Source organism: Ischnura elegans, chromosome 12 (genome assembly GCF_921293095.1).
Source record: "Ischnura elegans chromosome 12, ioIscEleg1.1, whole genome shotgun sequence".
Lineage (NCBI taxonomy): Eukaryota > Metazoa > Arthropoda > Insecta > Odonata > Coenagrionidae > Ischnura > Ischnura elegans.
In genome coordinates, this window is record NC_060257.1 from 63,316,383 (window position 1) to 63,340,731 (window position 24,349).

Consider the following 24,349-nt stretch of genomic DNA (forward strand, 5'->3'; position numbering starts at 1 on the left):
ACAACTTTACTTAAGCTAACAAGTACCTCACCCTAAGCTATCTGAAGTTTAACGTTATAATGTGCCCATTACTCTAAAAGTATTTTCATGAAACATAACATGCACTCTTGTTAAATTAAGGGGAATTGTCAGATAAATTATGCCATCTGATTCATGAATGCATGGTGACTTACTGGATCTTCCACCTCCATTTTTTCAAGAAGAGATTCCATAATTAGAGCAAGTGTTGATCTATTCACATCTGGTATATCTTCCCGAAGTAAAGCTATCTTACAAAATGACAGCAGTTTACTCAATGACACATCCGGTTCTTCCTCAGAATCTAAAATAAAATTGAATTTTCGATCAATCAATGTTATCATACAAACTTATAAGTGACTGATGAATATGTGCATTGTAAGGAAAATCCTAGGCATGCTCTGACTGATAATCGTCAGGAGTTCTACATGAGTTTCTAAAAGAAACTTAATGCCCTCCTACTTGAGACATAAGGACATTTAATAGCATTTATATGCTAAAAAATGTTAAAACTGATATCGTCCAATGTAATGCAATCAAATATTGCCCCAATGCAGATATTAGTAAAAGACCAGTTCAACACTGGGATATGATTGATATACACTTAGAGAATAATTTTGTTATGGCTGTTGTTGCATGTACAATTATGTGCATTGAGTGGATTAGGAACTCTAAAAGACTTAGGTTGTAGAGCAGAAAAACACAAACCTTTTTCTTTTCCTTTATCAAGGGAAGCAAGCAGGCATCCCTCAATCAGAGATCTCCAGCTGTTTGGAGGAATTCCTTTGCAAATGTCTCCCAAGTATTCGAAGAGCATCAGAATTTCTTCAGCCTGAAAATAAATAGCTTTATTGAAGCCAACAGTACGTATACCAATGAATTGGAAATGTCCTATGTTTTGAAACTTTTTGAATGCCATTTTTCTGCTTGCATACGTAATTTAAGATATCACTGAAAATGTATTGCTGTGCATGTTTACTGTAATTTAAAAGAGAGCTTCACAATATTATAAATAAACACGGTGAACAAATGATTCTCGACAGTTCACGTACAATAAGGATTCTCAACAAATAAAAAAGTAATATGCATCAGGATTTAAACAAACTGCAATTTTGAAGAAAGAAAACTTAACATTTAGCTTCAGAGTATGATAAAGGACTTATATGAGAGTTCCTCGCACCTAAGAGGAACTAAGTTCTGGCCTCTGTGAAATGGTGCGACAAGTTTTAGCTAGCAAGAGATATGGTTGAAAAATAATATTTCTCCTTAAATTGTCAACTCATCATGATCACTTTCATAGGATCAATTTATATATTTAGTCTTAATGAGAGCTGCTTCAAGATGAAAACCACAAATTAGCTTAAAATCCATGGTCATCCTTACTACATACTCTAATTCAGTTGATCAAAGAATTAGGAGCTCACAAAGAGGAGATATGTACCATAAAAAATCTTAAAGCCCTTTAAGGTTCTAAAATTTGGACAACAATTAAATAAGTAATTCTATAGTTTAAAACATATGCTAAAATGCACACAAACCGGAGTACTACTGGGTGTCAAGAGTGAAAGCTTCTCTTCGGCAAATTTCCTGGCTGAGATGGAAGAACAAGCTTGCCGCATAGCAAGACACAGACTAGCATTGCTGTATTTGGCACCAAGCTGGGAATAAACATCCAAAAATGACCAATCCAGAGGAGGAAACTGCTTTGGATATGACCGACCAAGAACAGTCAGGCAAATTTGCACAACTCTCAAGACATCATCTGAACCATCACCACCATCTGGTAAGTCGTTCGACGTCCTGTAAAAGAAGTTTCATCATTATTTCTTCCTTGGTTCTATGAATATTGCTAAGTACTACTAAGTATTACTAAGCACTTGTACGTACTAATTTTAAATTGATAAATGACTTTAATTCTAATGAAAAGACACAAATTCTGAGATGACAATACAAAAGCAAAATCACACCAACAAAATATTCGTGTAGTAAATTCAGGAAACACCTTTAATATCTGATGTTGAAGTTGTTTTGGGTTTCCCAACGGGTGAGGTTCTCCATCTCACCAGTAGCAGATACAGAAAAAAAACTCAAGGGGGGGGGGGCGGGGGCACAAAAGATACCTTGAGTTACCTTTACTTTTGTCATAATAAAGTATAATCGAGTCAAATGCAAAGTTTAAGAAGTTTTTAATTAAAGTGATTACCTAAAAATACAAGAAAATGCCATCTTATGATACAAAAAAGTTACAATTGTGGTTCTGCAATGTTTGGCAATACGCACGGGTCGTGTGCCCCACAAGGGGGTTTCGATGGCAGTGTCATCCATCATCATCAAGCCCTGATGACAATGGACGGCACAGCCATCAAAACGTCGGCAGAGATGGAGAACCTCACCTGGTGGGAAACCCGAGACAACTTCAACAGTATCATATGCCGGGAAAACCTCAGATCTTTCCTCACCATTAATATCCCTCTCCTATAAGGCGTTGTTTCTTTCGGGAGTGGCATAATTCCAATTCACTCTCATAATACTCTAAATTTTTTATCACTGATTATTTAGGTTATAAATTAAGATGCTCGAGAATTAACATCAACTTAAAATAAATTCACATTATTATCAAAAGGATTCAGCTATTTTAGACACTTATTTGAGCAAAGTAATGAAACACAATCATTATATTCAAAATTCTAATAACATGTATTTTTTGTCAAAAATTGAATTGAGTTCATTAAATAAATGGAATTTTTTGCGCTTAAATCAATGTACAAAAAGATCAGGAATTCTACCCAAGGAGAGATTCAGGAGCACCAAAAAATGACATGAGAGATATCCTCCTATAGTATGATGTGATTATTTAATAAATACCCTGAAAGGTAGTCTGCTACAGCCCGTAGAACACTATGATCAGGAAGGTACGAGTAAGAAGTAGGCTCGCGACCAACACCAAGGTTTGTAGGAACACGGACTGCTCCTCTCTGCGACATCAATTCCCTCTTGATGAGCTGCACAAGAAGTTGTCCAGCAGCATATGTTGCATCAGGCTGGATTTTCTGAAGTAGCTGAATCCAGCATTTACCTTGAAAAATGAATTGTAAGACTCAAGAGTCAAAAATCCTTTCATAGCCCATGTACCATGCATCCCTGGACATAAATTTTCCACTTCTGGCTGAATTTTTCATCTGATCACCAACTATCTGTTCCAGCAACCAGCATCAACATGAACGTATCAAGGAAAATTTCCACTGACAAGGGGAATACACGACCTTCGCATCGCTGATCGAGCTCAAATTTTGCGATTCGGTAGTTTATGGGTACAAATGTAATATGCCGAAGCGAGACGACGCACTTCTCGTGAAATTCCGAGAAAAAAGCAATTAAAAATCGTAAAAAATGAAGGTACGGTATATAAACTGTTTTGAACGCCTATGTTAAACAATTGGGTGACAGACCAGTGGATAGGGTGTCCGACTGTGGAGGTGAAGGTACCTAGATCGATGCTCGCTCAGGGAACTTTTTTTGTGTTAATTTTTAAGAATTTTATTGTTTAAATTTTTAAAGTTCGTTTTCTTATCTTCGTTACTACTATGGAATATATTTTTAAAAGAGTTTTTTTAAATATTTAAATCAGGAATGGATCAGCTTGGGGTTAGGAACTGAGGATGAAGGGTGGATAGAAACTCGGCGTCGGCATTAGCCTGCTCTTAACGAAAGGCGCCAAGAGGACCACGGCTTAACGTCCCATCCGACGGACGGTGTACTGCACAACTAGTGTAATCCACATTACACGCAGGGATTGAATTTAGGAATGCCCCTTAATTCTTTACCGAGATTTACTGCACAACTAGTGTAATCCACACAAGAGACGTAACAACACTTGAGGAAACTCTGCAAAGTGCAGAGACGTTCAGGACGCAGATGAGATCCCTAATCCCCTGTTTCGATGCTGACCTGGTTATTAATACTGACCAAACGGGCTGCCAGTATCAGTCTTCATTTGATAGGTCTCTCGACCTGAAGGGAGTTAAAACGGTTCTGGTGAAGAAAAAAAGCTTGAATAAGTTAACTCACTCGTACATAACCCAGTATGGCATGACTCTGTCAGGAAAGCTATTACCCAAGGTGCTTTTGTGCCTTCAAGAACCTGGTGGAAAATTTGGACCAATAGTGAAAAGAAATGTCGATCATTTGACCGAAAGATTTAAAAATGTGTTTGTAACGTGCTCAAAATCGGGAAAACTGACGACAAATATTTATGAGACCCTTTTAGAAAATGTGATTAAACCACATGTCACCGGAGAGAAGTTTCTATTTTTAATAGATTCGTGGGGAGGGCAGACGAACCCCGCAATTTACGATGACATTTTTGCGGATGACAAGGGAGAGGCATCATGCACTCTGAAAGTGATACCTCCAAAATTTACCCCATTATGCCAGCCATGCGACGTGTATTTTTTCAGGCAGGTGAAAATATTTATAAAACATTTACAGAATTCCTCGATTCTATTGGAGGAAAATCGGGATATTGCGTCAAGAGAAGACGCAAAAAAAGACATGCGCGTTAATTCATAACCAATTAAGTGCTCCGATTTTCCAAAACATGTTGAAATATGCATGGTTTGCTTCGAAGCTCGCTGGCACGAGACAATTTTTCGTAAAAGTAAGTGACGTGTGTTTTCCTTCAAAAATTATGGACAGTCGTTGCAGTTGTGGAAAAAACGCCTTTTTTGCTTGTTCGTGGTGCCGCAAATCACTTTTCTTTGCATGTCTTTATGATGAGTTCCATCCTGAAAATTGAAAATAAAGGATTAACTGGAGTGGTGAGGCAGTGTACTGGCCTTCCACATCCAAATCTCGGTAAAGAATTAAGGGGCATTCCTAAATTCAATCCCTGCGTGTAATGTGGATTACACTAGTTGTGCAGTACACCGTCCGTCGGATGGGACGTTAAGCCGTGGTCCTCTTGGCGCCTTTCGTTAAGAGCAGGCTAATGCCGACGCCGAGTTTCTATCCACCCTTCATCCTCAGTTCCTAACCCCAAGCTGATCCATTCCTGATTTAAATATTTAAAAAAAACTCTTTTAAAAATATATTCCATAGTAGTAACGAAGATAAGAAAACGAACTTTAAAAATTTAAACAATAAAATTCTTAAAAATTAACACAAAAAAAGTTCCCTGAGCGAGCATCGATCTAGGTACCTTCACCTCCACAGTCGAACACCCTATCCACTAGTCTGTCACCCAATTGTTTAACATAGGCGTTCAAAACAGTTTATATACCGTACCTTCATTTTTTACGATTTTTAATTGCTTTTTTCTCGGAATTTCACGAGAAGTGCGTCGTCTCGCTTCGGCATATTACATTTGTACCCATAAACTACCGAATCGCAAAATTTGAGCTCGATCGGCGATGCGAAGGTCGTGTATTCCCCTTGTGAGTATATAAGTACAATCAACTTTTGATTATCTGGCTCCTAATTTTCCAGTTTACACATTGTTCTGGCTCTTTTCTTCTCCCTGAACATGGTATTCTGAAAGCAACAATATTGAAACTTGATAGCGATCAAAACTCAGCAAATCTTGGTAAAATCAAGATTTACCGAGGTTGTATGCCAGACTGATAGGCGATTTGACGCATCTCACCAAACCCAGACAATCCCAATTCCATGATCACATCACTGAACATGGTACCACACACAGCCAAGGATGCATGGTTTTTGGAAACAAGTCCAAATTATGCTTTTTGCAATATTCCATTTGCGCATTTACATACATATACACAAGTTAAAAAGAACACAGACCTTATCCCTATTTAAAATACTGCTGATACAAAAGAAACACATTACGTAAAGGTGAATATGGGATTTGAGGGGCTTCAACCATCAACTTTGGATATACATATAACAACCTGTCATTATAGTGTGAAATTTTCCAGGAACTGCATCATCCACTGCATCTGCCAAATGGTTAAGGATGGTGATTATTTGCAGCGAACAGCTCGAGAAGAGGATCAATGGATCAAAAGACAGAAAAATAACCTGTATTTTTACCTTTATCTCTCAAACTATGTAGATAACAAAGGACAATAAGAATTAATTTGTGAACAAACCCACTGAAATGCTTGCTCTGGTACCGACAGGGGTATTTTGGCAGTCAGCTGTCAACTCTTTGTTTTCCTAGCTCTTAACAATGCTTAATGCAACCAGGAAAAATTACTCTTCTTCCTTGAGGGATGACTTAAAATTCTGTACCACAATTCTGAGCCATCCCCTTAGCACAAAATGAGGGATTAAGACTTTTGAAAAATCTCTCACACAGCTGGGATTTGAACCTGGACTCACAGGATGGAAAATTAAAACAGCCCATCTATATGCACAATCTAATGCCTGAAGATGTTCCTAAAGGCACCAAATTCTATAAATCACTCCAAAAAATACACATAAAATTTACATTTTAATTGTCCAACCTGCCGCTCCAATATTTATTTACCTGGTGTGTACGGTAGAACATCCTCTGGTCTTCGAGCTGCTTCAACGGGAGTTTTGGCATACTCTAACGGTAGTTTGATATTTTGGCGATAAACTTCTGGAACATTTTTCAAAGGCCTTTGACTTAAATTTACTCTTGCCAATGCCCTGCAAACGAAAAGGACACTTGAAAATTGACACATTATTTATTTAGTCTGGGTACCCATTGAGAAAAAAAGAGAATTACAATGCAGACAATGAGCACAGCCTTACATACTCTTGTAATTTAACCACTATATTCATATAAGATATCACCTAATTGCAGGGGTGGTCTGGGCTGATTGGGGGCCCTCAGCAGGGGCTTATGTTAATAAAAAAATAGCAATTTCATGAGTAAAAATTAATATGAGTAGTGAGAACTTCGCAATTTATAAAATTTTATTATGTATTTTGGTTCAATTATCTATTTTGTGAATTAGTTCCTTGAAACTGCGCAGAAATCTAAAAAATAACTCTAAAATAAACTTTTCAAACACAGCACACTCCCAATTATCCGGGCTAATGATGGGGAGAGACAGCACAAAAATATTCTCGGAAAACTCGGATAATCCAAACTTTGACTGTTATTTTTTAAAATATTCATAATTAAGGAAAATCGAACAATTTATTATTGTTTACCCACATTTTCTGTTATTTTAGATTGCTTTCTGGGTTCACAAAGAGCTTTCTTTGCGAGACCGCGATCTTTTAAGCAATGATAACATGATTGTACCCGCATTCCTACTGCTCCATATAACACCTGGAAATATGAGGCTTGGAAAAAGGAACACGGACCTTCCATGAATACAGCTAGCACACGATCGCATCCGTTTTGCAAAGGGTATCCTAATTGAAATAAAAAGCCCCGTGTATCCTAACATTAAAATGCAGTCATTCTGGTGATTTTGCAACCGTATTTATTGTTTACGAAGATCGCGAAAAACATTGAACGAGGGTGAAAATCATGCACGGATACATAATCCGCAACACGGACATGCCGCAGCCGGATAATCGGGAGTCTGCTGTAATCCCTTTCAAAAAAGCATCAGGGGCGCGACCGGAGTTGGAGCCCCTTTTTTGCCAATTGGCGGATTGGCGGCGGTTTCTAGAACTATTTTTCAATACAGTCTCACACACTTTTCTGCAAAAACTATACCAATCAGTCACTGTTTTATCTGTCACTTTCAAAACTGCCATATTGTACTTTTGCATACACCGCCCTAGCCATTGACTAGTCAATTTCAAAATTTGACATATTCTTAGATGACTATTGAAAAACCAAGAACCCTTTCTTACAGATCGTGAACATTCATGCGGATTATTTTGAGTTTGATTTTTACATACCCATTCATTTCCATCAGTCTTCTTTGGTCTCTTAGTTAATTTCATTTGCCTTTCACACTTAGGACATTCATAACTTGATGCAATCAAACCTTCATTCATACACCAATTTAACACACACTTTTGTCCGTAAACAGGCAATAAAGCGAAATATCCGCTAGAATATTTAACCTCTCTTGAAAAACATTCATCCAAATTCTTTTTGTAATCCACTTCCATCAAAGTCAAGTTCGAACGTTTTATGAAATGGTAACTTCGATAATAAATCCGATTTGTTGATAAAAATTTAGTAACCATAACGCGCGGGGAAAATTTTTCTAGAAACCGCCGCCAATTGGCGAATAAGGGGCTCCAACTTCGGTTCACCCGCATCAGGTTCTCTTTTATCTTCTGACACATTTATCTTAATTTTTAAAATCTTAATTAAATTCTAAATCTTTATACACTGGGTACGCTGTAAATAATTCAACTAATAATAACGTCGAATTTTATAATAAAAAGCTTTGGTTCAACTAAGCTGAATATATTTATATGATTTAATTATTATTAATTTAATTTTTAATCACACCTGTCATATACGCTTCACAATAGATGCGAGGTTTCTGGGGGGCCCCCTAAGCTTAAGACCCTCGGCAATCGCCGACCAGCTGACCTGGCCAGATAACCCATGCCTAATTGTATTGCAATCAATCAGCTGTTACACATGAACTACCATGCAACCGAATTGGAAAAAAATACTTACTCCAAAGCTGCCTTTTTTACTGATAATTCATTGTTCAGAACAATGTAAGACCAAAGTTTTCCTTCTAGCTGGGTTGAAAGACTTTCATACTCCACATTTGGACTTCTCAAACTTAAAATCACACCAAACATCCTGCACAAGCTGTAAAAAAGTAAAAAGTACCATATTGAAAATTAAATGAAACTGGATCAAAAAAATAGGAGCATAGTAGGCCTAAGACGCACAGAAATTTTTAAATGGTTTTATAAATATTTTTGATAAGCTCAAAACCTTCAAGAAATTAAATTTTTATTTAAAAAAAAATCAAAATCATACTCAATCCATTGAACCACATGGAAAGACCCCATACAACCACAGAGAAAATTAAATCAGAGGGAATGGAAAGCCCAGAGAGGTAACAGGACTACATATAAGATTCTAACAGGTGATTGCATCCAAACAACTGAAAAATTACATATAATCAATGACAACTTGATAACTTTGTGGAAATTAATTTTGTAATGAATCATTTCTGAACATTTGTTAAATTGCACCAGGACAAATTTTAATACCTAAAAAGAACAATTTGTCACACTTGGATTGTATAGAATAGCAGTGTACGACCTATACATCATAAATATGTGATAATAAAAATAATAATATGCTTTATTAACGGGCATAGAAACCCTGTACAAAGTTACAATATATAAAAAAATATAAACCAATACAATAATATATAAAAAAAAGAAAAGATATACATTCCTTTATAAAAGGATGCAATCAAAACTCAATTTGGGAGAAGGCAATAATTATTAAAGTATCACAAATTTACCTAACTGTAGACTTAACAATGTTTTTAAAAGTGTGTAATGGAGTAGCAAAAAAGTCCAGGTTACTGTTAGCATTGCTATCTCTCATTGCATGGAAAAGAGAATACATAGTTATTTCTTAAGAAAGGAATTGTGAACAGTGAAGTGCTTCGAGATGAAACTGTTGGAACTCTGAGGGGTACAAGAGAAAGCAATGTTGAACATTTAATATGATTATTTAATATACAATATAGAAAAATAATGGCAAATTGTTTTCTCCGCAGATGAAGGGAGGCTAAATTAATAAATTCCATTAAGTCATTGCGGTCACCAATAATCCCATTTAGATGAAATTTATAGGCAATAATTCTTAGGAACTTATGTTGCACTTTCTCAATAACTTGTACATATTTAACATAAAAGGGACTCCAGATAATGGAGCAATACTCAAGAATCGGTCTCACTAATGCTATGTATAGCAATCTAAAACAGTTAATGTCAGTTAACAGTGATGCATTCCATTTCAGCAAAAACAGATGCAGGTCAGAAAAGTTTTTCATTTTATCCACTCTAAGATTTTCTTTGTAAGAAAATCATTGGCTTTAACAATTTTTCTTTCAGGAAGAAGACAATCTCTCCATTTACATTATATTACCTCCATTTTTGTTTTATTTACCAAACTTCCACAGAGTTTAAGTTTCCTTTTCCTCAGCAAAATTTTCTCGTTTGGTGACTCCCTGAAAGCTCATTCATTATTGGCTGGTATGGGTATTTCCTGATATATTCCAGATTATTTGCAATTAATACTTTTTATGCAGTGAAAAAGATTCCTTCATCATCATCATCATTAGTCAACAATCCTAAGATTGGTTTGACGCAGCTCTCCATTTCTCTCTCCTATCCGCTAATCTTTTCATAGCTACATATTTCTTCTCTTTTACATCCTTTATAACCTGTCCTATATAACTCATTCGAAGCCATCCCTTGCCCTTTTTCCCTTCCACTAGTCCTTCAACGATTGTCTTCATCAGACCATCGTGCCTCAAAATGTGGCCAACTAAGTTGTCCCTTCTTCTGCATAAGGTTTTTAGGAGAAAGATTTCTTGAAAATGCTTTATAAGAAAAATAATTAACTCCTCAAACTTACTCCTCCAGAATTTATTGGCAATCTATAGCACCTTTGTCAACAAAATTTGAAATAGAGCCAATACTCCAGGTTGGGATTACCTTTGCAACACTGGTGTCCTGCGATCCCTGGATAGTTTAGGGCCTAGCACACTCCAGACTGAGCAAGCATCAATGATTTTCTCCTTGAGAAGATGCGTTGCTCCAGCGAGAGCTAGTGCTGAAGCTGCACTGGCCATTTCATTCACTGCTATTTCATCAATCCCTGATTTGCCCTTCCCGGAGCTGTAAGCACACCGATTTAGCGTCTGGGAAAGAAGTGGCAACAGATCCTTACCCTGGGCATGGGGCCTGAAATGGTTTTCATTTTTAGCAAAATATAAATAACAGCACATACACACAACAATTTTGTTTTCAAACCATTAAATAACAATAGGGAACTTGCATATAATTCAGATATAATCAATAGCCCCAAAATTATATAAAAACATATGTTTGCATACCTCGGTGAAAGTTTTTTATTATTTTATGAGGTGGTTTGCGATATTTAATGCATCAAAGTTCACGAGAATTTTCAAATTCAAGTGAGAAGCGAAAACGCCCGATGATTGGCTGGTAGAAAAGTGACGTCATAGTTCAGTACGAGGAGGCACGGCGGCACGGCCATAGTAGATGTTGCATACTTGAATACATGCGACGGCGTGGTTATGATTCATTTATTGAAGTGCAGACGCATCGGAGTTGTCCAATGTGACTTCAGGGCTATTATTTGATCTATTTCTCCTCCATTGAAAGCGATAAATTGCGTAAAGATGAAGGAATATGGTTATTCTTAGGCTGATCCTATCAAGCTTCCTGTTATTGATTCCATCATGATAACAGGGTATTTTAATTGACTTCGTCGGCGCCGAAAGTCGATGCCGAGAAATGGAAAGGTAGCTGATGTGCATTTGAAATGTTTTATAGTTCATAACAAAGTGAGACTTGCGTATAATATTGGCGAAAGCGTATACTCATGTGAAATGTGTATTCTTTTGGCAGTCCGGTAGAGAGTATTATGGTGAAATTATTTTTCAGCTCGAAGCAGTCAATGATGCTTTCAACTTAAAAATACCTTGCCTGGAGGGCGACTGGAAACTCTGAGGAAGCCAGACGATTAATGTTTCAATTTAGTAGCGATAATATAGACGAACTTCCAACACAATCTACCATCTTGTGACTCAAAAACCCCGAAGCCACTTCCTATTCTGCAGAAAGAATCGGTCAATCGCACTTCGATCAATGTAATAAACACAACGTCTTCAGGTGTTAAGAAGTTACTTTTGTAATGAAATCCTTCCTAAAGTAGCATTAAAATGTGAATGTTTTCCAAACAGAGTCTTTAATACATTTTGGGAGCTTTTCTCTCGATATATCTGAAACCTACTCTAAAGGCGAGCTCATCGTCATTGCGATCGGTTGTCACTTAAAAATTCAGTATCGGAAATCCTAGAGGGATGACCTTCGACGATAACCATGATCACCTGCACACTCACTATCACTGGAACCCGTGGTGAAAATATCATCCCAATCCAATTTCTATTTGGTTTTAACTGGGGAAATAAGATCAACATAGAACTGCACATTCTTTGGGAAACTTTGGGTTTGACTTTCCCTCAAACACCCCATTTCCCCTGTGGTGCACATCAGTCCTATCTTTTTACGATGGCCTGACAACCTTTAAATGGATCCTTGGTTTATCCTGACAACCAACTAAATGGAAATTGCTGATCCACACGTCTTCCTCTATCTCCAGAGTTTCCAAATCAAGGGCCGCGGAGCATTCCTCTTGTGAGTCAACTTTTTCTGAAAAGCAAGCAACGGCGTAGAATAAAATCAAAGAATGCTGCGATTCATTTTTTGTGACCACCTCTGGATTCCATTCTTTTTCCATCTACAACTTCCTTTATCTTTCGGGGTAAACTATGGGACAAGATAATGTTTAAATATTTTCATTAATTTATAACAAAATATAAGTTCTAAAAATACCCAAAAGCCATTTTATTAATTCGCACTGATGAGTGTAAATTAATGTGGAAGATGAATGCTGTAGACGTAGTAGTTTTCCTTAGGTTGAGTTGCAAAGTTCATGAAGTTGACAAAACGGCTAATTTTTCGGTGCGCGGAGTCATTCATTGCACTGGCCGTGTCTACATTTTTCCATTTTTTTGTGATAAATAAATCAGAATTTAGGATAAAATTTCCTTTAAAGTGACGTATAGTTCATTATTATAGCACGCAGTGAAGCCAGGATATAAATTTGCAAAGTACAGCGGCACATCATTTTGACGCCGACAGTAGAAGAAAACGCCGTTACACACACACGGGGTAGTGTTAGAATATCTGGTGGTTGATTTAAGTCTTCTTGGCTGGCACTCGAATGCATGAGGATCAACGTTGCTCTATATTTTCATATTTCCTCCCTTGATTTTAAACATCATGGAATTTCCTATGTCCTTCCGTAACTGAAATTGAACAACAGCCATAAATAATTTGAGTCCATCGTAACCATCGAGAAACACCTATCTCGATTTTTGTTGAGAAGTTGAGTTTTTATTCTACGGCGGCCGAATTATCGAAAAATCTCAGTTTCAAATCATTCAGTCAATGAAATATGGAAATATTATTTATATTAAAGTTATCTTCGCTCACATAGCACATGGGTTTATCATTCCGTTTATTATACTCTTATTTTTCCGTAACGCTCATCCCGACAGACGGCATGCATCGAGGCTTTTTTTCTAATTTCCTCCGTGGGAATGGAGGCGAAAATTTTTTCTGGGGTGTTATTGCACAGAGGAACAATGCACATTTTGTAATTTTTCCTTATTTCAGCCATGTTCTCCTTTAAACGCAACGCGGCTCTTCCAAACCTGCAGTACTGGGCTTGGATCTTGGACTCCTACTGAACTATGACGTCACGGCATAAGATTAGTGGGGGCGGTATTTTTTAGCCCGCGAAACTCGGGTGACTTTTGGGAGTCATTTTCTAGTGTATAAACTGAAATTTTAGCGGAAAAAAGTATCTTGCGGTACTAAGTGTTTACTGTAGTATTTCAGCATACTGTTTATAAAAAGTATGCAATTTCCCTATTTTACTGTCAGTGCTGATTTTTGGGTTCCTCAGCCGCGTTGGTTGTTTTTGGATGACAACAGTTTCGGGAGTTGTCATCCAAAAACAACCAACGCGGCTGAGGAATCCGAAAATCAGCACTGACCATGAGCAACGCCGCGGAAACCTACGCCAGAATTTTACAATTTTACTGTATTTACCCGTAGAAGCTGCGCACCTTTTTTCCGGAAATGCCACTGAATAAGTAAGGGTGCACCGCTTATACGAATCCTCCAAATTTTAATGTAAGCCGCGTTCCATTTACCCTCAAATTCTTATCATTCATTTCTCCAGAGTTTAGCATTGAAACTAGGAAACCTTCGCAGGAATTACATTTCCTGCATTACTTAACCTTATTAATCATGGAAAGGTAAATTTATCAATTTATCAACGAAGCACGAGTTCCTATATTAGACTGTACCCAAAAAAGCGCTTGGAAGTTTTTTTTTCCTCACGAGCCGGCACAAAAATGGGGGTGCACGGTGTACATGGGACAAGGCTTACACGAGTAAATGCGATATTTTGTTATTTTATATAGATCGAGACATTTTCTATTGGTGTATAAAATTCAACTAATTTTTATGGTGCAATAAAATACAGTAAAACTTTGATTTTATGCAGTTGGAGGGACCGAAATATGGGCACTGTGTAAATTCAAAGTGTGTAAAATCAAGAGTTGGTATTGAGGAGGAGTATAGTTTTCAGGATAACAATTGCTCATTATTTTCAGAACGCTTTAATGCCCTCGGAGAATAACTCGCGTCGTCAATCGTCATGTAATAATTGAAGTCAAATTGAAGATGTGAATGATAAGGCTGTCCCTTTAAACTCAGGAATGTCTTAGCACCATTAAATTGAAATACAAAAAGTGTCCGGTGTTATTATCAGATATGGGGAAGCAAAATATTACGTGAAGATGAGTCACACGGCTTGTGAGTCGAAGGTCCCGGCGCTGAATTCGCGGAAGAATGCCGAGAGAGATGCTATTCCCGGTAGATTCAATATACTAATGCTAAATTTCATGGGGAAATGCTATTTTAATCTGTAAAAATTATAAAGAGGGAAAATTATTCCGGAATATTAATCATTTTTTATTCATCACTGGCGGCATGACGGCAGTTGCGCGGTTATTTAAATAGCTCACTTAAAAAAAGGCCCAGCCCTTACTTCATGGCGCTAACGATCCCAGCGGTCGGTTACCTCCTTCCAAATAGCATACCATAGATAATACGGAGCACGCAGGACCCGGGATATTCGTAAATTCATATTTTTCCGGTGTTTAGATCAGTTTTTAATAGCATTTACCCATGACATTTAGCATTAGTAGATTGAATCTACCGGGAATAGCATCTCTGTCGGCATTCTTCCGCGAATTCAGCGCCGGGACCTTCGACTCACAAGCCGTGTGACTCGTCTTCACGTAATATTTTGCTTCCCCATATCTGATAACAACAACGGACACTTTTTGTATTTCAATTTAATGGTGCTAAGACACTCCTGAGTTTAAAGGGACAGCCTTATCATTCACGTCTTGAATTTGACTTCAATGATTACATGACGATTGACGACGCGAGTTGTTCTCCGAGGGCATTAACTCCCGTTCCGTTAAAAATAAACGCATGCTACCTAGCGGAGTTAAGCTAATAGCTATTCAAGTTCCGACCATGTTTCATTTAAACCCACTGACAATGAGATACAGGTTGAGTCAGTTCTGATAAGCGCGCCGTGCAAGCAACTTTTCCTCGCCTCCATTCGTCCCGCAGATGTGGGGTTAGTCCGCGAAATGAGACAACGCATGCCGCTTTTACCATCGTGTTGAATCACCATCGACTTACGTCCATACTAGAGGTACGACTGTCTTTTTTGGATCACCTTGGAAGCCAAAATTTTGGCGCTGGAGGATTATAAACGGGTCTTTTCGCCCTTATATTTCGCCGGGGCGACGGAAAACATAGCGTTGGCAAAATTCTAGAAAACCTTCCGTTAGGGATAGATATTCCGTAGTTCATAATTCCGGATTAACGACCATCTTCTTCAATTACAATAAATATTATAATAAACGAAAGGTGATAATGTTAATATCTCCGGCGATCATCTGTCTTAATCAGTGGTAGTTACGCATACACGGCGATTGCCGTATGTTTTAGGTTTCGATATCCTTCTACGGCAAATTTGAACTAAGAGTGATATTCACGTTCGTAAGGGAGCCTGAAATATTACTGAGAGGGCGCAGGGGGAACAATAATTAGATTCGCGATATTTTTAGTTTCGCGCACAACAGCACGACGTCATTTCCACCGTTCCTGTATTCCTTTTTGCAACTCATTGAGACGAATAAATAACCTAACTTCAACTTGCTCCAGTCGGGATTTTCAAAAAAAAGTCGAAAGACAACTGCGTAAAATCAAGATTAGCGGCCTCTTTGGGGCTGGGGTTACGCTGCGCAAAATAGAAAAACTGCGTAAAATCAAGAAAAGATGTAAAATCGAAGTTTCACCATTGCAATTCCCTATGCTTTCCGGCCGGACTTGAGTGTCGCTGCGTAAAAACGAGACTTGATGTAAAATCAAAGTGCGTAAAATCGAAGTTTTACTGTATTCATAGTTTGGTACAGGGGAGGTCTGGGATGATTGGGTGCCCTTGGCTGAAGCTCATGATGGGGCTTTGCTACCCGAGGGAACTCAGGGGTCCTTCCCGGAAAATTTTAAGAAATTGCATGCCTGGAAAAAGGTTTTAATTTTATACTGGCTCTTAAAAACTTGATAAAAGTAAAGAAAAAATACTATGAAAAGTGAGAATTTCACAGATTATAAACTATGATAATGTGTTACGGTTCTACAATCTTTTTAGTGAATTTGTTCCTTTAAATTACGCTGTAATCTAAAAATAAAACCTCTAAAATGAACTTTTCAAATATGCATGTAACCCTTTCAAAAAAGTGCCAAGTTCTATTTTATCTTCTGACAACATTATATTAGGTATTTATTTTTTTGTAAAGTATTTTTACACTTAGTATGTTGTAAATGAAGAGCTAATGAATATGTAGAATTTTATAATTGAAGAAAATCTTTGGTTCAAGAAATCCAAGTCTTTTTTTGTTGCACCTTTCATGTGCGCATCACAATTGGCCTCCAAAGCACGGAGCCCTGCCGATCTGGCCAGACCACCCCGGGTTTGGTATAAATTTCACCCGAATATTAACAGATTGTACTCTTAGTGTGAATTATGAAATATCTCTACTTGTTAATAAAAATACTGTCTCTTGAATTGCTTATTTTGTAGCTTCTATATATGTATGTACAAAATGGCGATAGTTCTTCAATGTAAACTTAGTAAAATGATTTGCTTTTGACAGCATTTTCACTTCATTTAAATGGAAGGCTGGTGGGTTCAAGTACATAGTTTAACACCATCTTCTGCCCACCAACATCTTTTGGGAGATTCATTCTTAAGTGTAAACCTTTCAAACTAACCCCCTCTTCCCAACTGCACCCTCCCTCTCAATCGAATTCCCCCCTCCAATTTTTTCTGGCAATTGCCTTATAAGACTTTTATCAGACCACCTTTCTTTCCAACATTCGAAATATAAATTATAAGCCCAGAAATTTCCAATAATAAATGTACAAACCATCATTGGGCACTCAAGTAGCCTTAACATGAATCTAAAAAATTCAGAAAAAATGTGGGTTGATCTAAGGATCCAAGAATTTTACAATGGACTTTCTCTTCTGATAGATACAATATTTCACTGCCTCTGAAAACTTGCTCGAGTTGCATGAAATAAAATGCCTCACAGAATTCCACCAATATATTCTCTAGAAACTTATATTTCATAACAAGTGAGACGAAGTATCCAAGATTGATTTTACCCAGTTAATTTTCGGCAAACAACCCAATTTAGTTCTTGATCATTCCTTAGCGTCTGGTTGGTCTGTCCAAGATCTTCCCAGCAAAATAAGTTATTGATCATCCCTAATGGCCAAGACGGTCTATCCCAAATCATCCCAGTTCAACCAATGCATCAAAAGAAATTAAACTAATAAAGCAATCACTAATCAGCACAAGCTGTTTTCTATAGACTACCCTTCAAGCAAACTTATCGTACTCATTCTACAGCAGCTAACAGACTTCAAATGCAGGAAAAGTGCACATTGTAAGGTCATATAAATGAAGCTGTGCTTTCCCAAAATCATAAAAATTCCATATAGTAAGTGCAAAGTCTTATTCACATGTTAATTTTTGAAATAATGATCTAATTGCCAACCTCAGAAGGCAGACTTCTTTCATGACTGTGGCTTTGGCTAATTCCCACTCCCAATCAGTATCCTTGGGTTCATCCAGCATCAGTTTATGGAGATAAGGATAACATCTGGACTCCACCTTCCATAACTGAACATATAGATCCAGAAGTAATGGCCTCAAATTTCTCTTGCTCTTCAGAGACTCCAATGTGCTGATGACAACCGGCACGTTTTCCTGCAATAAGTACAGTAAAACCTCTATGTAGTGAACCTCTTTACATCATAAACCTCCATACTTCATACCACCCCCAAGGTCCCAACAGATTTACATGTAAATTTATAGACAAACCTCTTTGTAGTGAACCTCTTTATATCATAAAACCTCCACTTATCATACCAAGGAGACATCCCGGAGACAGCCTAACTACCTCCCAAAATCGTACCGAGACAACTAGAGACCATTAATGCAGCCGCGATTATGTACATGGAATTTTTTTTCATTTACATTTTCAGCTATAAAAGTTTCACCCTTTTTTTCTTATACACCTTTAATATGCGGTAATTTTCATGTTAACCATTAGTTAAGCCCATTTTGTTCCATATGAGAGTATACTTAACAGTAAATAAGAAAAAAGGTATCCAACTATCCTAATCATTTTAAGTGACTATTGAATTAAGAGAGATCACATTGTTTTCTCTAGAATCATGGTAAAAATCATGCGACAGTGCTCACTTTCTGTTATGATTAAATAATAAATATATGTTGCATGCATATTTTTTCAAACACATATTTATAATGATTTAAAAGAGAGTAGTACATTCATTTCCAAAGTTTATATAAAAATAGTGCATATCAAAAAAACCTCTCTATAATGAACCTCCATACATCAAATTGCCCAAATTTTGGTCCCCTCCATTACGATGTAAAGAGGTTTTACTGTATTATGAAAAATAAGCATGAGTGAAATGAAAACAAATATGTATCAAGCTAGGAATAGGATGAGAGAGGCAGCATTAGCGCAAGAAATTAATAGGGGTAAGGGAGAACCTTATCCACTATGAAAAAAAAAACATTCAAGCTAATATATTCAGGAAAAGAGCGAAACAATATTTCAATACTAATTAAACCCCGCTCCATCATTATATATACTTTGATTTGTTTCTTCCCTTCCCAGGTCTAATTATTCTTGAGCAAAGCCCAAAAGAATCGGTTCCAGATAATCTGTGCAGTGTGATTTTTCAAAAAATACATATTCCTGAGCATAATGTGGTCATTCATAAAGACTCAAAACAAATTGCAATTCAGTACATGGAATGAAAATACGAGCTACAACAAAGAAAAGTCATCCCCAATAGGGAAGTGCACTAATTTTTTTTAATTGCTGAATTTGAAAGTTTAGCCTAAAAAAGAAACATTAGTATAGTCACTTTTATTTCCTGCATCTGGGGTATGCACTTTAAAACGTTTTGAAAGTCGGAAAATTTCATGTTGCGCTGAAACACAGTGCCTCCATCTTGATTGAGATGTGTCGTCACAAGGCAGTAGTCACCAGTGGCGTATCGCTGTATTACGTCGCCTTCTTTAGCGCGGCGAGAGTTTCCGGGAATCGGTGGAGTTTGCTTCCTAAAAATGTCGTCTAGTACCGAAAACATGAATTCAAAATAGAATTATAAATGATTTTTTGTTCCAAATTTCATCTCGACGTCGAAACAAAAGCCTGGAGAAGATATTCATTCCCGTGCCTTAAGCACAATCTGTACGGAATAAATGGTTCAAGACTGCTCCTGACTCTTACCTATCCATGATATTCTGTTTTGAAGTTCATTTGAAGGTATTGTAAGATCAAATTGATATTTATATTATAATAATTTACTTAGTAGGTACCTCAGTCACATCAGAAAGTGTGTTAAGTCAAAATATAGCATCTTCCGCGTAGACTTACGTAATTTATAAATTGAAAGTAGTTTGGTTAAAGAATTGTGGCGCGACTGTTATTTTACACGACCGGGCAAAATGCGTACTTTGCCCATGATATGTGCGTATATGATAACAAACGATTTTTGCTAAAGTTAATCTTTATTTGTTGAAATTAGTACATTTATAGGTGATACAGATATAAAGGTACACAGCAGGTCGCGCGGCGTAATAGGGTAGTTTCCTTCATCAAAGAAAACAAAAGGCATTGATGGCGATTCGTTACCCACCATTAGTGTATTCATAATACACAAATTATTTGGTTTTTGAAATACCGGTTTAGACGAATGGCAAGGGTCAAATTTTAACCTCATTTGAAAAAGGCCAGATTGGCGCCCATGCGATTCCACTCCACGTGACGTCACAGGGACCTAGTTTCTACACGAGAGGATAGGAGTTATGCATCGTCAGAGGCTACCAATGCATGCATGTGGCACAGAGCTCAGGGAAACATGTCTTAATAATCACATATTAAAACTGGCTAAGGTCGGAAAGTTTTCTTCGCTTGATAAGGTATTAATAAACCTTTTTTAAGCCATGCGCTACCAGACAGGAAGGTACTCAGCTACCCGTTAGCATCCTGCGTCCTATCAGCGCTCAGAGCCTCGATCAAGGTCACCTACCAGGCGGGAGGGGGAACCAGAAATGCGTCGCACGGACTTTTTCCCTTCATTCCTACTTACGCGTCGCGTTTTCGCGCGCTTGAAATTTTTCACTTTTCATTTGATCGCGAAAAATAGATATCGTCATTTAAAAATCTAAAAGCGTGAAATACGTACTCCAGGAGTAATAATCTTTCGATTTAGGCAATAAAAAAATAATAGGAAACCACCCTATTTGTACTCCACTGGTGACGGGTTCATCTTGCTGATCTAAACAATTAGCTACAATACCTCGAACTTTGAAAACTCGCAATATAGGCAGTCAAAGTACATTGTAGGAATACACGAGACCATTCTAGCCCAGAATGTACGTACAATGTTGAAATCCTTGGTTTTCAAAGATTGACGTATTTTATACGCCAGCGCGTCCGGTCCAGGGTTATCAACTTTTATTTCATCCTATTTGTTAGGTGAAATAATATTTCGGAATGGTTCTTTTAGCACTGCTTCTGAGGTAAACTGGTAGGTACTGAGTAAGTAAACTCCCTTTGGAGTAATGTGAATTACAAGTGTTCGAGATATATGGCGTTTTATATTCACTTTGTGTTCTTATTAATTATGTATGTACACATATTATTGCTTTCCGCGAGCTTTTAATGGCATGTGCTCTTGCAAGAGTGGTTTTCATTTTTAATGTGGAAGTTGGTCAGTATAAGCAAAGAAAAAATTAACATTTTAGCGCACACCAATCCTTGTAGTCATCGTAGCTCTGCGTTTGTAATGACACTGCTAAAATACCTAAAGGCCATTATGATGATTTTAAAAAATGCCTTATGTCAATGATTGCTGCAATTATAATTAATGATAAACTTGACGCCGTATGATCACAATGAAGAAAACAAAAAATGATGCCATGACATAGTCTTAAACCCTGGTCTTTAGGGTGGGAATTCGTACACGCTACCACTACCCCATCCGACCCATTACGTGACGAGGGATATTTTAAATTTATATATATGGCTTGTGAAAAGTAACGCATGAAAATTAATTAATTACAGCCTAACTGAGGCCCTAATTGAAAAAGATGGAGCAAGGTACGAGGTCTCCCCTTGTTAGCCTTAACGTCTCGCATTTCTATGGAGCGTTGAAACTGTGCTCCTTTTTAAAAAAATCAGTGACCATAAATACATCAAAGTTTGGTACCTATACCATTTATAAATCGTTGGAATTTTCCTTCTCCCAACCAAGATTATCTTTCTTGAACCCATCCTGGACAACGAACCATTGCAACAACCAGCCAGCACAGAAATAAGGCTAACATCCCATGATTCTAGTTGTGAAGGGCGAACGTTCCGGCTGGCGTGAATACATACGCAACGAATAAGTCTTGCAGCAAACGTCTTAAATAGGTTTATTAGTTTGACTCGGTTCTTACAAAAAAAGTTTTGGCATGATAAACGGCATTGTGCCAAAATATACCCAGCGAAAATAAATACCATTACCTATTTATTAAAGATTCAATGTGCCATTCGTACTACTCTTTCCAAACTTGGAGTTGACACATAAATGAATATTAATATATTACGCAATGATGAAGTAATTTACTCAAAAGAGAAGCAGCCACATATATATTCTGAAGATATTTTATGACAGCAAAAAACGGATACCCTCAAATTCTGTAATTTTTCTATGCAATAATAGTGGTAGAACTGAACGGCGTAGAAGCTGCCTTCTGCTACTGCCTTGTGACGTCACGGCCAATATTCAACATGGACACCCGTTTTAGCGGCCTTTGAATTTTTCCATATTTCGGACGGTCATCTCGAATCAAGTATTCACTATTAGGATTTACACTGTGGTTTTACGACATTATGTTATTCTGAACTCTAATTTAAAAAATGTGTTTGGTGCATTTGAAACACTAGTGTACTTCCCTATTAGCCATTCTATTCTAGTTTTAAAATGAAAAAAGGGAAAGTTGTTGCTCACTATTCATGAGTTGGTGATGTCATTATAGTCCTGGCTCAATTACTCATTCAAGGAGTTAGGTTCATTTATGGATGTACCTATTTGCTCACAAGAGTGTAAAAAAGAATAATTATGTGAGACTGACACGTGAAGCTGAGAAGCAATGGAGAAGTGGTGAGCCACTTGGCTAAAGTTCGAGGCATCATCAAGTTAATCACAAAGGGTCAAGTACATTGATTTTTTGCCGCAAATAGCTTAAGAAGTAGGAAACGAATCCAGAAATGGAAAAAAATGAGTCTCTATATATTTTTTACTCTATCACAATATAGAATTAAGGAAATTTGGTGAATGAGATTATTTTACATAACATATTTTTGATAGTGATGTTATGGATATAACCACCTATATACAACTTGATATCGGTACCTATTATTTTACGCATTTTTCATGATACATTAACAAAAATCAATAGCTTTTGAAAAGTTGGCTAATAAAATGAAACTCTTGATGAGAACCAGAAACAAGAACTGATGGCAAGAACCAAACCAGAATCAGAACCAATGAAAAAGTGAAACCAACTCATCTTAGGAAAAATGTCACAAACCTTCTGAATAGCCATCGCAGGCATGCAATGCAGGAGCTTAAGCTGTGACTGCGGCTTCTTTTCTCTCGCAAGCTTGTAAAGTAACAGCGTGAGAACACTTCTGCCAAATTCAGCATTTTTCTCCACCAGACGTAGAAGCAGCTCACAGCTTGCCTGCTCAGCATCTTCACACCCAAAACCACCTTCCAGAAAGACAGCTGCTATTGCCAAATGAAGTCTGACTAGAATATGTGAAGGTGCATGGCTTTTCACAGTTTGCAACCATTCTTTCAAAATAGCTGGTTGACTCTTCCAGGCATTTCCTGCTTCGCTCAGTATATAAGCAAAGTCAACCTTCTGTGAATCTGCAGCTCTGAGGGTGAGAGCTGTAGGATTCAAAGCCAAAGATTGAGCGTTATGGGTACACTTCCATTCTGATCCATCAGCACACCTTAATGTGTTCACCAAATCTTTAGCAGACACTGTTGCGGCCATCGTGAGAGCATTTGGAAAAGCAAGCCATTGCAGAAGGGAAGCAAGGATCATTTTTGCAGAGAGGAGATTGCAAGCTCGTGTCCTTACAATGTCACAGCCTGGAAGTAAAAAGGAAAATATGAGCTTGAACACAAATAGGTATGCAGTAGAGCATCTTCATCTAAATCTATCCTTTACATCAAAATTTGTAGTGTTAGATGAGAGTTTTGGTGGAGTCAACCCAAGAACTTTAACTAAAAACCCTTATACGTACAAAGTGTGATAAAAAAAAGACCAGACTGATTTTATGACTACTTTATTTTGACGGATACAGCTTAATCGAACTTGTCACCCTCAAAGTACATGCCTTGGCTCACGATACACCTTTGCCAACGTTTCTTCCAGCTCACGAACCCTGCCGGGTAAGCTGCCTTAGGGACCCTCTTCAGGTCCGCCGTATGATTAGTTTTAATGTCCACAATAGAGTTGAATTGGTGCCCTTTCAAGGTTGATTTTAACTATGGAAACAAAAAGAAGAGTACTGGAGCCACATCTGGAGAGTAGGTTGGCTGCAGGATCACAGAAGTTCTGATTTTGGCGAAAAACTCTGTCACGATCAGCGTGTGAACTGGCACGTTATCGTGGTGGAAACGCCATCATGAGGGACGAATTTTGATGCGATACGCGTCATGCCCAAAATGCCTATTAAAATTGTCTGACAGTATCCAAAACTAATATTCACTTCTTCGGCTATCTCCCTAACATTTAAACAGCGATTTTCCCGCACCACATCGTTCACCAATTTAATACATTTGGGGTCTGCCGAAGTGGAAGGCC

The 24,349-nt window shown here is 37.6% G+C and overlaps 1 protein-coding gene across 1 annotated transcript in view; it reads right to left on the reverse strand.

Annotated features, from left to right (window-relative positions):
• LOC124168945 (focadhesin) overlaps positions 1-24,349 on the reverse strand; it is a 39,072-nt gene that overhangs the window by 5,772 nt on the left and 8,951 nt on the right. Inside the window, exons 7-15 of the mRNA XM_046547362.1 lie at positions 23,060-23,631; positions 17,934-18,145; positions 10,621-10,869; positions 8,606-8,746; positions 6,506-6,651; positions 2,884-3,094; positions 1,557-1,818; positions 727-850; positions 174-322 (exon numbers count right to left, since the gene is read on the reverse strand). Of these exons, the coding sequence (XP_046403318.1) occupies positions 174-322; positions 727-850; positions 1,557-1,818; positions 2,884-3,094; positions 6,506-6,651; positions 8,606-8,746; positions 10,621-10,869; positions 17,934-18,145; positions 23,060-23,631 (2,066 nt within the window). The remainder of the gene's footprint in view (positions 1-173; positions 323-726; positions 851-1,556; positions 1,819-2,883; positions 3,095-6,505; positions 6,652-8,605; positions 8,747-10,620; positions 10,870-17,933; positions 18,146-23,059; positions 23,632-24,349) is intronic.